The following is a 17014-nucleotide window of genomic DNA, read 5'->3' on the forward strand; positions in this document are numbered from 1 at the left end:
TTTCTGTATTTTGCGATTCTGAAATATTTTGGGTTTATTCGCGGTGGTGAACTGCATTATGGGATGTTAATCTCTGCTCTGTCCACTTCTGATGTTGAAAACTCAACTCTATGGTTCAACATGGTGACTTTTATTGGCATTTTGGTCGTCTGAAATAATATAATGTATATTTTATTACCTAATGTGGTGATGCAGTGGTTCACCTCACAGCAAGACGGTCGCTGGTTCGAGCCTTGGCTGGGTCAGTTGGTGTTTCTATGTGGAGTTTGCATGTTCTCCCTGTGTTCGCGTGAGTTACCTCCGGGTGCTCCGATTTCCCCCACAGTCCAAACACATGCGGTACAGGTAAATTGGGCATGCAAATATTGTCTGTAGTGTATGAGTGTGAATGAGTGTGTCTAAATGTTTCCCAGTAATGGGTTGCAGCTGGAAGGGCATCCGCTGCTTAGAGATGTTATCCCAGAATAAATACTTTATTCTGGGATAACATACCTAAACTAATACACTTGCATAAAGAAAATCTTATCTTAAAGCTTTTACTGGGGCACTTTTTTTTGCCCATGTTTTTTTCCCAATTAATGTTGCATGCACCTTGATGCTACCAGCTTTATTTTACTAACTTCTTGCATGCAGTAAATGGGCTGAAAGACATGCAAATAGCCTTTTAAATAAATGAAGAGGTCTAAAATGATTCACAGCTCTTGCTTCACGAGAGCCTGTTCCTTTAATGGTGAATCAATAATATTTAAAAGACAATGAAACGCATGCAATATTCAATTCCAAAGTGCAATTTTATTAACAATTGCTATATTTAATCACAGTTTGGTAATGCAGTTATAAGTATAATATTAAAACAAAACAGTAATAAATAATACAAACAATTCAAATCAAATAATAAAAGATTACGCAAATATTGATGATAGGAGACCGCTGTCCTTTGTTTTCTCGTGTGCCACATTCACTCACGCCCTGCATTCGAAACATGTTAATCACAATTTTGGCTCCGTCAGTGCATTTAAAAAGCAGTGTGACGCTGCTGAGGAACATTCAGTTTCTCCTGAGGATGTCGAACCATCTGATTGAAATACCAGTTTGTTGGCTTTTATCACAGGCTGAAAATAGAACTGAATATGTACAAAATGCAGATATCTCTGACTGCTGGTTGTCATATGTTATGCTTCCAGTGCTTAGCTCAATGAGTTATAGAAAGCCATCTGTAAAAACAGTTCATCATTGAGTAAAGCTGCTCTAAAAGACAGGACGTCAGCTCCAAGTCAAAATTCCAGTTCAGATCAATAACAACGTGAAGCTTTGTAAGTTCCATTCAGCATGAGCTGGGATTTGGGAACTGTGAGGGGATTGAGTTACTGGCCCTGAAGAACTGATAAAGAGCCACAAGAAAACTAGTAAATGAATCTGAGGATGGGAGATCTGTGATGAAATCTACCCTGACGTGGAACCAGAGACTGCGAAAAACACAGAGACAAACCAGCTTTCCTTGATACAGTTAACAAGAGGTGTTGGTGCAGTGAACACCCTGTGATCTTCTGAGAAATCTCATAAGCCATATCACACCATATGTAACTGTTCTGGAAGAGCAAGAGGATTCACTACTAGTGATTGCCGATAGCAAAAGAATCATTGTTTTTAGCTGGTTGCATCAGTTCACCAAATCGAACCAATTACCAGTAGGGACTAATCCACAATTTACTTACTTTTTAACAAGCTTTTTAACAAACGTCCTCGAGTTTTTCTCTTACTAGAACAGTACACTGAGATCAGATTTGAGAACCGGTCACTGATAATACTGCGCTTATGTGAATCAGCAGGTGAACCAAACACAAATAGTATGAGAGTCTGAAACAGACATGGACAAGTGATTAATGCTGCAGTGTGGATTAACTGAGGGCTTAAATGAGAGAATCTGGTGAAAGATCTGCTTTGTGAAAAAGATTTGGGGCTCTATTTTGACGGTCCATGCGCAAAACGGAAAGCGCAGGGCGCAAACGCATTCAGGGCGTGTCAGAATCCATATGTGCTAATATGAGGACGGGAAAATCCGCTTTGTGCCGTGGCACATGGTCTAAAAGACTTGAGTTTATTTTCTTAATGAGTTATAGGTGTGTTTTGAGAATAAACCAATCAGAGTCTCATCTCCCATTCCCTTTAAGAGCCAGCTGCGTCGCGCCATAAGCGTATTCGCTAATTACAGGACGTTAAATAAGTTCACTTTCGCTTTTGCTCTCGTGGATAGGGACACCTATACACACAGACATCAATTAGTCTATAAATAATTAATTTTGTTTGTTAAGCGCAAATATTTGTTTCAAAACTATTTCTAAATTCAGTTCTAATTTCCAGCAAACTAATAAAAGAACAATAATAACAAAGTGTGGTCATTATTTATTTCCAAAAGCACATGCTATACCCAATATGGTCTAAAACCTGACAGGTGGACAAATCTAAGCTTGTTTTTAATAAAACAAATATAAATATGAATATAATAAATAATACTGATAATAATAATAATAACATTATACAAAAGCAAATTGAATGAACTGAAAAAGCCTCCCGAGATGAAGGATTTAAGGCAGTGGTTTTAAAATTCATGTAGGCGAGAAAATAATATGTTTTGTAATATTTTAATTCTTTATATTTATATTTATATTTATATCCTTATTATATCATATATATATATATATATATATATATATATATATATATATATATATATATATATATATATATATACATACATATATATATATATATATATATATATATATATATATATATATATATATATATATATATATATATATATATATATATATATATATATATATATATATATCCATAATATTTTAATTCTTTTTCATTGCGCCGGGTGTATGATAGGGCCCTTGAACTTCCCATAACTATTCACTAGCTGCCTAGGTGTTCAGGACCTAGAGACTAATGAAGTCCAGAAGTTCAGAGGGCTAAGACAAAGTGACGAATGGATGTAGATCTGTTCATTTGGTACCCAGAGTTTCAATCAGGGCCCAGCAGGAGTATGGGTGAAGAGGTAAAAACAGAGTGAGATGATGAATGAATAGGAGAGTGCATACGCTTTGACATATCTCCTTCCAGGTTGGTATATGGTAAAGTTGAATCTACAGAAGAGCAGGTCCGACTGGCATTGATGGAAGTTGAGGTGTTTGAATGGATGTTTCTGGATGTACTCTAGATTAAGGTGAGTAGTGATGACTTGTTACTCCTCTAGTGTCAGTTTGATGGCTAGAAGATCCCAATGACCAATGTGAACATTTTGCTCTGCTGCTTAAGCACATAAATAAAGGGTCGGGGATTTGGGTTGTATTGGGAATTTACGACTTTTGCTCAAATGGTAGGGTCATCCATTTCTATGATGAAGGGGTGAGATGAATCAGACAGGGTGAGCCCTAACGCTGAACACACGACTTGTTTCAACTGCTGGATGGATTTGATGGCTTTGAGATCCAGAAAAGTGACTTGGGTTTATTAATGAGGAGCAAATTGAGTGGAGCTATCATAAGGCTTCACTGAAGTGAAGTATAAAGCATTGATAGAAATGCCAAACCTGAACAAGTGCTTGTATCTTGTGATTATAAATATGGATCCCCATAGGATTCATGGCATGATTGAGGAACAGATGGTGGTTTGGTAGATGAGGACATCATTGATGCGAACAATAATGAAGAGGTGGCAAGGGCAGAGAGTTAGCATGGGCAGAGTTGATGTTTCCCCACCAATGTAATCCCCTCTGAAAAAAAAAAGTCATCTCTCTTTAACATGTGCTGAAAAGGTTAAATCACTGTCTTTACTCGAGTTCTACCTCCCCCAAACACATTTGGATGAAATCTTTGAACTCTAACTTGTCTTGAACTTGAGAAAGGTGGACTTGACTACAGCCCTATTGTTGGAGAATGTCTATTTATCCACATCCCAGGATGATATCCATAGTAGAACCCTCCAACACCCAAACATTAACATCCTCAGAGTGAGAGACTGAACTGGGCCTGAGAATGGATCCAGATTTGTTGTGGTGGCAGTGGGAATGGTGTCCAAAGGAGTTAGGGAACAGACTTGGAGGAGTATGCGTAAGATCTTGTTGCTGGTTTTATCAGTTGATTGCTAAAATGTAATGAGGTGAGTTCAGACTTAATTCATAACTTGGTCAAGCTGATATAGTCAGAAAGTTAATGAGGCATAACAAAAACATGGCTTGAATAGGAGTGCTGTGACAGGCTTCATCTTCATATTGGCAGACACAGATCAGCTGATTGTTGGATCTTGTAAGCCATGATATAATTCATTTTCTAGAACATTCAAAAAATATGTCAGCATCAAGGAAATGACGGAGGTAAAAATCATGCCATTAAATTAGAGATTTCCCACAAACTGGATTCTGCATTCTTGACATTTCTCTTGGAAACTGATCACATTCCACAGTATTTTACATACAGTACAGTATCTGTGGGTCTCCGTGATGCTGAATGAGTTAATAATGTTTTGTAGGGTACCTTCATAACCAATGAAGCCGCTCTTGTCATCTGATATGATGCTGTAATAATCCTTCATGGGTGTGACATGTCACTTGACAGATCAGATGCAGATGAATATTTATGTGATGATTCCTGCAGGTGTGACTCTACACCTGCCAAACTTATTGAGGGTAAGTGCCTAAAGTCAAACAAACAAACACACACACACATATGCACACACACTCAGCGGAGTACAGGTAAGAAATCTCACCTTCAATTCTATGATCACTGACTAAATCTGAACAGTAGGAAATCTGTTTAAATGCATATAAGGTCAAATCAATAAAATGAGCTCAGGAAACTGCTGAAATAAATATTTAAGAGAGGAGATTTGAAATCACCTTCATCATGATCAGCAGCAGCAATATGTGTTTATCTGCAGATCTATTTTCAGTAAGCATTCATTTTCTTTCAGTAGGCAGAAAGAGGCAGAATTACTTCTGGTGCTGGTTTTTGGGTGCTAAACTACTAACAAGCAGATTTTCGTAACATTTACTTCTGTTTAGTATTTGCGGATGGTGGTTCAGGTTGTGGCAGATTATTATGTTCATCGAGGTTGTGCTTATGTGAACAGAAATGCAAATGTTAATTTATATATTTTAAATATACATAAACATGTGTATTGTAAACATATATAACAGGTCAAAGGGTGGTATTAATTTGAAATATTTTATGACATAATAAATGTGATTTAACTGATCGACCTTTGCTGAAAAAAGACCATAATGTTGAACAAACAAGAGAAATAATAGAAGCCATCGTAGAATTTGTACATCTTTATTTGCTCTGTAGGAAATTATACTGGTTCGTAGGTCTCTTCTGGTCATTGAAATAATTATTTTAAAATAAATACATTTTTGCCTTTACATTTATTCATTTAGCAGATACTCTTATCCAAAGTGACAAGTTAAACTGATAAATAAAGCACTAAACACTAACATAAACATAACTAAAGCACGTTAAACTAATAAATATTTACAAATGGAATATGTCCTAAAAGACATACAAACAGTACATTTTACAAAATGTGATCGCTTGTTTTCAATGATACCTAAAGTGTAAACTTTTGTGATGGTTGCTGCTGGTTTTCTTCAGTATAGTGTAGACCTTCATTTAATCTGAAAGACTGTGTGTATTAACACATTAAACAAACAGAAGTTAATTCCTCTGTATAAACCTCTTACATATCAGGACTGTAAGACATGTCAACTCTTGACATTTAATATGTTGATTGAATTTCTGATTGTGCCATTCTAGCTTCTAAACAATATGAAATGACAAGATGACGCCAACGACAAGAAAAAAACTGCTCACCGACAAAGCTCTGGTGCTGCTTGTTCTCTTCTGTGGTGAGTAACAGCGAATGAATGTGTGCTTCTGAAATGCAGCCTTCATGGATGATTTATTGACTTACACTGACAGTATCTGTTCACCTACTGGAGGAAAGACTGACTGTGAATTCACACTAATACACAGACAGGAGACGTGAAATAGTCTTCCAGCGCTTGAGAAATTAAAATGTGAACGCTTCAGGTCTCTTTGTTCGACTAATATTTGTCAGGAAAAATCCTGGACCATAAATCCTGTAATGGCTAAATATTTATAATGTAATCTTTCAGTCAGTCCCCTGCTTAAAAAACTACATAGTCTGGTTAGGTTGACACAGGCTACAGACCTGACAAAAACAGCAAACAATATCACTTCAGAGGACTAATTCATTATTAGTTAATCTTTAGAACAGTGTAATGACAACTAAGCATTTATTCATCCTAGTTTAGGTCAGGTTAGTTAATGACAACACATTCAAATGACAAATCATAATTGTTTTATTAGTTTAAGTTAAAGGGAGAGTTTTCAGCATTCTTCGAAATATCTTCTTATGTGTTAAATAGAAGAGAGTCCTTTTGCTGATCTGTCCCTTTAACAGCTGATGAAATCCAGTCAAAATTAACAGTTTTTCTCACTGTGGATTTTAATGAATGATCTCATGATTACTAATGACACTTTTGTTTTAAAGTATTGTCTATTGTACTCAATCATCTTCTTGCAATTGTAGTTTTTTGAAACCTTTGTTTCCTCTGAACATCTAGAGCCCATACAATAAAGCAATAAAAGGTCTTTTTTGGTTAAAGTAACATTTATTTGCAGCTTGAGGTTAACATCTTGATAATGATGTATATCATGATAAACGTTGCAGCAATTAATCGCAGCAAAACATATCGACACCGTCAAAACCTATGCACATAAGCAAAGCCTTTTTTCCAGCTGGGTGGTTTGGCCAACAGAACAATTAGGATTTTGTTTTAGTACAAATTAATTTGACCAGATCAGTCCTCAGCTAGACTGTAACCTATATAAAGATAAAATACAGAACTCAAAACTAAACACTGCCTTCTGTGCTCAAACTCTCCTGTCAAAATCAAACACTGTAGTCAGAAACTTTTGTCTTTTTGTCCTATTTAGTGATTCACAAGTGCTTTGTGTTTATTAGCCGTGTTGAACTGCATTATGGCATGTTCATCTGTGCTCTGTCCACTTCTGATGTTGAAAATTCAACTCTACAGTTAAACAAAGTGACTTTTATTGACATTTTAGTAGTCTGCAATAATATAATGCATAAGAAATAATATCTAGAGAAATAAGTCTGAAAATAACAGAAAATGTGCTCCAGTTTATTACAAGGTTTCTGTTGCTGTTTTCTGTACCTTTCTTCACTGTTTACATGGGTTATATCAGACACAGTTGATGCATCACGAAAGATCAATGATGTAAATCTGAATGACAAAATAAGCTAAAATCACATAAACAAAGTCAGATGTGGCACACAGTCGATTTCCCAAGATGCAATACATAAATAAGTGATTTAATGAATCTGTTCCTTTAGGCTCCTTTACTTCAGTGGTGCATGGAGAGGTGAGTAGAGCAAATATTATTATCACTAAAAACAAACTGCAAAATCTTCACACCATGGAAAATTCCATTAGCAAACTTGAGGTGTTTTTCCAAGTAGGCTATCCCGTCATCTTGGAGATGTTGCTACACACTGAAAATCCTTCATCTTACTTCTAGTCCAAATACCTAAACCAGTGGTTCTCAAACTGTGGTACGTGTACCACTAGTGGTACGCAGGCTTCCTTGTAGTGGTACACGGAGGAATGAAATATGTCATGTACATGCTACACACATTTAAAAATGTATAAAATATTATGTAAATAATATGCCATATATGACATATAGCCATTTCTGAGGTAATCTGCCACGTTTTTTTAACTGTGCAGAGTTGTAGCTGCTTTACTGGGCCTACTACGCTACTGTATTTCAATACTGCTCATTTTAGTGGTACTTGGAGAGACAATTTTTTTCTGAGGTGGTACTTGATGAAAAAATTTGAGGACCACTGATCTAAACATTCTTAAATTAAGCATTTTTAGGCAAACAAAAAAATGTCAAAAGTCAAATTTAAGTGAGTTTTTCCTTAAAACTTGCAAAACAATCTGCCAGTGCGGGAAGCAGAATAATCTTATCTCAAAAGAAAAAATAATGATTTTGCTTACCCCATTGGCAGACTATTTTGATTGTTTTAAGGCAAAACTCACTTAATTTTGGTAGATTATTTCCTAAAACAAGACTAAATGTTTTGCTTGTCTTGAGAATTCTTCTTGATTTAGGAATTTTTAGATACTTGGACTAGAAACGTAAAATAAGAAAAGCACTTTTTGCACTGTAGTAATTTTTAGCTTACTTCATTGGTAGATTATTTAGCTTGTTTTAAGAAACAACTCACTTGAATTTGACTCATTATTTCTGAAAAGGCCAGTATAATAGTCATGAATATTTTTCTGATCACTTTTTTATTAGTGAAAAAAAATCGTCATTAAAATTTCTCATTAAGGGCGAGGCAGTGGCGCAGTAGGTAGTGCTGTCGCCTCACAGCAAGAAGGTCGCTGGGTCACTGGTTCGAACCTCGGCTCAGTTGGCGTTTCTGTGTGGAGTTTGCATGTTCTCCCTGCCTTCGCATGGGTTTCCTCCGGGTGCTCCGGTTTCCCCCACAGTCCAAAGACATGCGGTACATGTAGAATTTGAATGTCAAATTTGACATTCAAAGTGTCAATACTGTGTCACTTATAAAGATCATGACACAATTATAATGGCCTCGTGACAGTCATGTTTATGACAGATTTATGATATGTTATGTTCTCTTGGTAATGCCAAATTGAGAAACAGAGAAAGTTGTCACAAAGATATCTTAAACAATGTCATCTTTGCAGTTAAAATGACATAACTGAGCAAATGACACCTAATGCTGGCTGTCATAGACATGCATAAACTCTCATTCATATTCATGATGTGTTTCATGTCATGATTATAAGGGTTTAATTACAGTCTTATGAACAGATTTAGATCTGTGCAGTAACATGTGTCTTGAAGAAGATTTCTCTTGCTGTTGGATTATCAATCTGTATATCTCAAAATGTGATTTTTTTTCTGAATTACTGTTGTGTTTTTGTCTTTAGTATGTTACAACTCAATTTAGAGGTAACTCCAAACCCCCTCTTTATTAATATTATCTCAATTTTGATACCACAGCACAATTCTTGTGTAACTAAATTCACAAGCTGAACATTCTGTGATTTTCAATCTCTTTCCCTGCAGAATTACAGCAGATTGACACTGCGAACAGGTCAGACATAATCAATATCATTGTCCTGAGTTGTCATGGTCTTTGCAGCTTCATTGTGATGCCTTCTCTTCTTTATTCATTCATTTTATATTTCATTTATTTGCTCCCAAACAGGACTGTCAATGTCTCCATGCAAACATGCAACTCAGCACAGACGAACCATGCAGCCTCAGTGGTAAGATCCTACCCAAAATAACACCAAACAGCTGCCAGTGAACATTATCATGAGACTCTGGAGCACAAAACCACTTTTACCAAAATGACAGAAATCATTAACATATTAATAGTAACACTCGGGCGATACGGTAGCTCAGTGGGTAGCACTTATGACAAGAAGGTCACTGATTTGAGTCCCGGCTGGTTCAGTTGGCGTTTCTGTGTGGAGTTTGAATGTTCTCCTTGTGTTGGCATGGTTTTTCCCCACAATCCAAACACATGCTCTATAGGGGAATTGATGAACTAAATTGGCTGTAGTGTATGAGTGTGTGTGTGAATGAGTGTGTATGGTACTGTTCTCAGTACTGAATTGCAGCTGGAAGGGCATCTGATGTAAAAACATATGCTGGAATAGTTGGCAGTTCATTCCGCTGAGGCGACCCCTAATGAATAAAGTGAGTAAGCCGAAGGGAAATGAATAACTGAATGGTAACACTTTAGTTTAGGTCACAATTCATGCTATTAACTACTGTTCATAAGTAGATATGAAGTATAATCCTATTCTGCATCCTTATTGCAAAAAAATATGACTTTCTTTCCTAGAGTTTGTGTCTTGCTTCTAGTCCACATATGTAAACACTCTTAAATCAAAAAGCTTTTTCTAGGCCAGCAAAAACCTGTCTTTTTTTTTTTTTAAATAAGCCAAAATTAAGCACGTTGTTTTCCTTAAAACATGCAAAGTAATCAGCTAATGTGTAAGCAAAATAATCTGTCAAAAGGAAATAACTTTGCTTCCCCCATTGTCAGATTATTTAGCTTGCTTTAAGGAAAAACTTACTTAATTTTGACTCATTATTTCAAAGAAATGCTTCTTGATTTGAGAATATTTAGATAGTTGGACTCGAAACAAAACAACATTTCTTTTTTTTTTGCAATCTAAAACAAAATCTTACTGATTTCAGCATTTAGACTGGTAGTGTCAGCATCTGCTTATGTAAATCAGAGAAATTATTTGCACATATGACTTTTAAATCAGCATTGGCAATGACTTATTGGAGATTATTGGTACTGTGTAATGATAACTCAGCAATGGTTCAATGCAGAGTTTAAGTGGCTGAAAGGGCACCTACAATGCAAAATCAAATTGGTGAGCTGTTTGGACAGAACTATGTGTAGTATAGTGTGTCCACATTCATATTGGAGTGATATAAACACAATAAGTCTTAATTTTTTTTTTTTTTTCTGACTTTAAATAGAAAAAAAATTCTTGCCCACCAAATTGCCTGACAGGCCCCATGTCTCCATAATAACATTTACACTTGTCCACGGATCAATGACACTGTGGTTAAAATATCAGTTCAAACACTCTGAACAGCTGCACCTCAGTTATTAGTTTTATAAGTATAAAATGTTATAAAACAGAGCGTGTATGTAGTAAAGACTGTACAAATCTGCCAAGCAATTAACCTGTCAGTAAACGCACATACAGTTGAAGTCAGAATTATTCACCCCCCTTAGATTTTTTTTCTTTTTTAAATATTTCCCAAATGATGTTAAACAGATTCAGAAAATGTTCACAGTATGTCTGATAATATTTTTTCTTCTGGAGAAAGTCTTTCTTGTTTTATTTCGGCCAGAATAAAAGCCGTTTTACATTTTTTACACCCCATTTTAATGAAAAAATTATTAGCCCCTTTAAGATATTTTGTTTTTGATAGTCTACAAAACAAACCATTATTATACAATACCTTGCCTAATTACCCTAACCTGCCCAGTAAACATAATTTACATATGTATGCCTTTAAATGTCTCTTTAAGTTGAATACTAGTGTCTTGAAGAATATCTAGTCTAATATTATTTACTGTCATCATGACATAGATAAAATAAATCAGTTATTAGAGATGAGTTATTAACACTATTATGATTAGAAATGTGTTGGAGAAAATCTGCTCTCTGTTAAACAGAAATTGGGAAAAAAATAAACAGGGGGCGAATAATTCTGACTTCAGCTGTATATGTGTGTGAGTGTGTGTACTGCAAACGGCATTCGTGTGTGCCTCATCATTTCAGAAAGGCTTGAATAGACTCCACCAATACATCACATAAACTTACTTGGAGTCTTGACTAATGAGCTGTATGTCAGCTCTGTGTCTGTCTCTGTCACTGACTGCCGTTTATCTGACATAATGCATGAGAAGCAGATGTGCATTTGGAAAGGTAGTTAGGGAGAACCAACTCATTTGCATTTAAAGCCACAGGCTACGAAACAGCTACACTGCCCACCAGACACAGACAAAATGGGCAGATTCTACATTGTATAACAAATAATCTGTTGGGTATTTTGAGCTGAATCTTTACAGACACATTCTGGAGACAACAAATGCTTATCTTACATCTCGTAAAATGGGTAAAATAGATGTCCTTTAATTCTCCCCTTTAAAGGTGATCAGTGCCACGGCCAATATGAGCGGTCAAGCGTTGTGCAAGATGATGAACGATGGAAACGTCTCCAGTGCTAAACTGCAATGGCTTAACATGCAGATCAGACAAATCCTCCAGTTAGCGCTCAGTCTATCTGTGGAGCTGGTTTGTAACCCTCTAATTCAAGCACTTTCTGTTATATGTGTCTCTGTGTGAGATGAACCACAGCTTTTTGTCTTTTCCAGAACCCAGAGTTAAACATCAGTGTGGCTGCTGCCTTTCTTTCTGTGGATGATCTCACTGAAACAGCAATCCACGATCTATCGTTTGTTGAGTACTGGGTGTATGTGAAGTTTCTGCCTGTTCTTCCATATGTCAATGAGGAGATTCTGGCACAACTGAGTCAGATGAAATTCCCCTGCCAAGCCTTTCAAGTGATGTACGTGACATTTTGAGGAAGACAAGATAACGCATGTTTGCATTTAATAATTACACTGCAAAAAAAAAAGTTTTTGTCTTGTTTCTAATCCAAATATCTGCAAATTCTTAAATCACGAAGCATTCTCTAGACAAGCAAAACACATTGTCTAGTTTTTAGAAATAAGTAAACATTTCTTTAAACAAGGAAAGTAACCTGCCAATAGGGTAAGCGCAATCATCTTGTTTTCGCTTTGAAATAACTTTACCTTCCTTACCCCATTGGCAGATAGAAAGACAAAAGCATTTTTTGCAGTGTGCACATCAGCTGAATGATCACTAATAGGGATGACTAATGTGTTTTTAGTGTGAAGGTTCTCAGCAGAGAAGCAGCACTGATCTCAGACCAGCAGAAGGAGCTGATCTTCACTCATCTCATTTACTCATATCTGTCCAGGACAGACATAACAGGTACCCAGACATTAACTGACAAACATTATTGAGGGATTGCATGGAGGATTGGCTTTCATGGCTGCATATATTCACAGATCCAGGTTGCCTCTCAAACATCCTCACGAGCAATGAATGGCTGCGGATCAATTTTGGGATATTCTCTAAACATGCCACACTTGCACAACTGCAGACGCTCAACAACCAGTTCACTGAGGTGATTTAAGTTCTGCAAATAATAATACGACAACAACTATTACACTGATTTACTTACTTAGAGTTTTTGTCTGGTTTCTAGTCCAAATATCTACAAATTCTTAAACCAAGAAGTATTTTCTAGACAAGCTAACAACATTGTCTTGTTTATAGAATTTAAAAGTCAAAATGAAGTGAGTTTATTCTTAAAACAAGTAAAATAATCTGACAATAGTGTAAGCAAAGTAATCTTGTTTTGACATTATTTAGAATATTTTCTTATCCCATTGGCAGATTGTTTTTGTATGTTTCAAGTGAAAACTCACTTAATTCGAACATTATTTTTTAAAACAAATCAATGTTTTGCTTGTTCTGCTTCTTGATTCAAGAATTGTTAGATATTTGGACTAAAAACAAGACAAAAACTCTAAGTAAGAAAAGCAGCGTATGATGCACAGGAACTCTGGTTGATGATTCTTGTACTTTGCAGCTGGATTATCTTGACTTACTGAGTCCGTCTGAGGTGGCAGAGTTTACTGTGACATCCGGAGCTCTGAACAGTGTCAATATGATCGGGATCATTTTTGACCGTTTACAAACAGGCAATGCTTTCCAGAACACTGATGAGTTTTTCTGGACCCTAATTCGGTCTAAGGTAAGATCAACTGACTAATGTCAAATTCATTATTTCTATTGACAGATTTCAGATTCTGGACAAACTTTAACCAAGAGTACTGCAGAATATCCTCAATACGAAGACATTGACCAGAAAATTATGCATTTCTTATAGCAACAATTAATTTTAATGAAGTCACATAGAAAAGTGTGGATGAAGTATAAACAATCAAGAACAACCCAAACTTTTGTTAGATTATATTTTATTTCTTTTAAAAATGTTTTCCAAGACATATTTAACAGTGCTATAAAGCAAGTTAAAAGACATTTACTTTAAAGTAAAATCAAATTGGGTGAAAAAGTAGAAATTAACAATTAATCCACAACGCAAGTTTACTCATATAAAAAACTCATTAAAAAAAATCATACAATTAAAAGGCTTTACCAAATTTAATATTAATACTGGGAATTTCGTGTAAGTTTAAAGTACATTTCAATGGTTAAATATACAAAAAGAAAACTAGATCTAAATGCCAGTCCTTCAACACAAGTTTGTGGGCATCAAAGTGTTAATTTTTTGTGCAATATTTTACTTTTTTATATTTTCAGGCAGTCGAGTGTTGATAGAGCAGTATATACGATCAATTGTAGATTTTCAGTAAAAGTGTTCACAGAGCAGTAAACATACCATCAGGCACAGGTTTTCAGCCAGTAAAGTGTTAACAGATCAGTAAATATAGGCTACCATTGAGAGCAGGCTTTCAGTGAGTAAAGTGTTCACTGAGCAGTATACACACTCACCGACCACTTTATTAGGTACACCTGTCCAACTGCTCATTAACGTAAATTTCTAATCAGTTAATCACATGGCAGCAGCTCAATGCGTTTAGGCATGTAGACATTGGCTGTTTCTCAATTCAAAGAACGCAGAGAACGGACTTACGTTCTTCTAAAGACCGGTCTTGCCAGGTGTCCTCGGAAGAACGAACTCGGGAGAACGAGAATAGAGAACGCGTCCTGTGTGAAACTAGGGAAACTCCTGAGACAAATAAGTTATATCTCTAATCTTTAATAATAAACCTATATAAAATGCTGCACTTCCAACCTCAGTTGTTGCTAGATCGGATATGCATGCAGCCGGAAGTTAACGAGAATTATTCATATTATTTATGAAATTTCCCATTTATTGTATTTCAACGTGTATTTTAACGTCAATCCCAACTCTAAACCCATCTGTCACAGTGATGTAAAAATATGAATTATTGTTTTAAAGTGTCAGAAAAAATGTTGCTATATTAATGTGCATATTGCACTTCTACCAGAAACACCAGGGAGAAAATTATGATACTGAATTACATTTATTGATTATTATTGTTTAACAAAAGTATCCTGAAACAGGATTTCACAAGCTGAGGCCATGTCCATATCTTGGTTTGGAAGCTTTTAGATCCAGCTACATCTGCTGAGGACGAAGGCAGGGGCGGAGCTTTCCCCCCTGGTGGTGGTGAGGAGGATGGTGGGTGAACGTCTGCGTCTGTGCCTGCAACTAAATGAATGAATGGACAGATTATATATTCCTTGTGTCTCTTGGTTATTGGTTGGAACTGATTGTGATGAGTGATGTGACATTTAGGTCTTCCTGGTAGAACTACCGCTACAAGCTACATTTCCAGCTGGCTGTGCATCCGATCTAGACTTTACCTCCCACCTCCTGTCGCAATGAGTTCTGGGACTTCTAGAGCGAGTTTGGTGCTTAAGTCTGCATCCATGCATCCTCGATTTCAAGACTGCATTCAAGAAGTTTTTACACGTCCTCCGTTTTTGCGATTTTGAGTATTGGAACTGAACTTTGGTAACTGATGATGACGTTAAATGAGAACAGGAGGATGCAAGATCGCTAAAGAACACATATTGAGAAACAGCCATTGTTAAGACCAAAGGACCACTCCTGTAAGCTAAGAACTGGAAACTGAATCTACAATTCACACAGACTCACCAAAATAGGACAATAGAAGATTAAAAAAACGTTGCCTGGTCTGATGAATCTTGATTTCTAAATAAAAGCTCAAGTTATAATTGATTTTATGCTGCACACTGGTGGTGGTGTGAGACTCGTTTCATGATTGTAAAAGTGCTTTGGGTGTATAACCATACACCATATATTCACTATATAAATGCACATTACTTACTTACTTACTTTATTTGTCAATGTATTAATTTTATTTTTAAAAAAATTATACTTTTAATCCTGGAATCAAGAAATGAGTTTCTTTGAAAAAACTGAATCAATATTTGTAAAGACAATGCAGTTGAAATAAAACAGAATTCCCCACTCACACATCTAGAAAAAAGGATTTTAGATAAACTACATAAGAATGAAATATACTTAGCAAAAATCTTTTGATTTAAAATAGAAAACTTGACTTATCATTGACATATTGCAAATTATTTTCAGTTCAGAGAGGTAAAATGCAGTAAAGGACTAGCCTTGAGGCTTGTCTCTCCAAAAGAATCTGTGTGCACACTTGGATTTGCAAGCTAAGACTTCATACATCACTAAAAACAGTAGAGTGTGTAACATTAATTTGAAGAAATCTTTTTGGAAAAAAAAACATACAACAGCTCAAATTAGCCCAAGAGTTTCTGTTGCGTACTCGGTGATGGAAACATTTGCTTTTCTCTTTGCTTTTCATCACCTCTAGGTTTTGAACATCAGCCCTGTGGTGAGAGACATCATGATGAATGGAACCTTCCAAATCATCCGCCTTTATTTCGCAGAGTTCACGAGCTACGACTGGATTTCCTGGTTCACGCTGAAACTGAGTCCAGTCCTTTCCAGCTTGACTGCAGAGATGCTCCAGACAGTAACATCATATACCGACTGCAACGCATACCACATCATGTACGTAACGCTTTCCATATGCTAGCCAGCTCTGCAATGTTTTCAGTTAACTGCGTCATGCTTAGATTTCTTCTGCCGTGTTTTGATCCAATCTAGCGTCGGGGCTCTGAGCAGCCACTTTGAGCAGATGACATCGCTGAGACAGCAGGAGCTCACCGCAGTCCTGTTGGGCTACCTAAAGCAGAGTCAGGCATCAGGTAGGTCCAGCATATTCAGCGCTTGTTTGTCTTGTGGGCTAAATAAAATATCAATACTTGGTGTCTGTGCATCTTCGTCCGTCCTAACGAGTCTCTTTTGCACGTCCCTGTCGAAGGCTCAACCTGTGGATCCGTCACCAGCAGCCTCAGTGTTTGGCTTGAAGAGAGCTTTGGCAAATTCTCTGTCTACGTGGACTACCAAGACCTGCGTGCACTCAACGAGGCATTTGGAAGTGTAAGGGGCCCACCGTACCACTTGGTTGTTCTGGTGACTGCTTTGAGCATGCACGTTGTTTCTACAGACGTTGTTGTTGTTGTTTTCCCTTCTGCAGTTCCAGGCACTGGACCTTCTGAGTGCCTCTCAAGTTGCTCAGCTGACCCTAACATCTGGAGCGCTGAACAACGCAGATCTGA

The 17014-nt window shown here is 36.5% G+C and overlaps 2 protein-coding genes across 3 annotated transcripts in view; both read left to right on the top strand.

The window, feature by feature from the left end:
- Nucleotides 1–17014, top strand: part of ddx46 (DEAD (Asp-Glu-Ala-Asp) box polypeptide 46) — an 800847-nt gene that overhangs the window by 398796 nt on the left and 385037 nt on the right. The window lies entirely within an intron of this gene.
- LOC137488873 (uncharacterized) lies at nucleotides 4712–15836 on the top strand. Of its 2 annotated transcripts, XM_087302004.1 has the most exons (12): nucleotides 4712–4762; nucleotides 5823–5914; nucleotides 7450–7478; nucleotides 9080–9101; nucleotides 9219–9246; nucleotides 9361–9421; nucleotides 11846–11989; nucleotides 12070–12263; nucleotides 12609–12712; nucleotides 12790–12908; nucleotides 13377–13541; nucleotides 14900–15836. In XM_087302004.1, the coding sequence occupies exons 2-12, from the start codon at nucleotides 5848–5850 to the stop codon at nucleotides 14912–14914; spliced, it is 948 nt and encodes a 315-aa protein (XP_087158130.1). In that variant the 5' UTR covers nucleotides 4712–4762; nucleotides 5823–5847; the 3' UTR covers nucleotides 14915–15836. The 2 variants fall into 2 exon arrangements, with proteins under 2 accessions (XP_087158130.1, XP_087158129.1); XM_087302003.1 differs by lacking the exon at nucleotides 14900–15836 and having other exon boundaries at nucleotides 13377–14391.

Source organism: Danio rerio, chromosome 21, assembly GCF_052040795.2.
Source record: "Danio rerio strain M-AB ecotype USA chromosome 21, GRCz13ab, whole genome shotgun sequence".
In the NCBI taxonomy this organism is placed as follows: domain Eukaryota; kingdom Metazoa; phylum Chordata; class Actinopteri; order Cypriniformes; family Danionidae; genus Danio; species Danio rerio.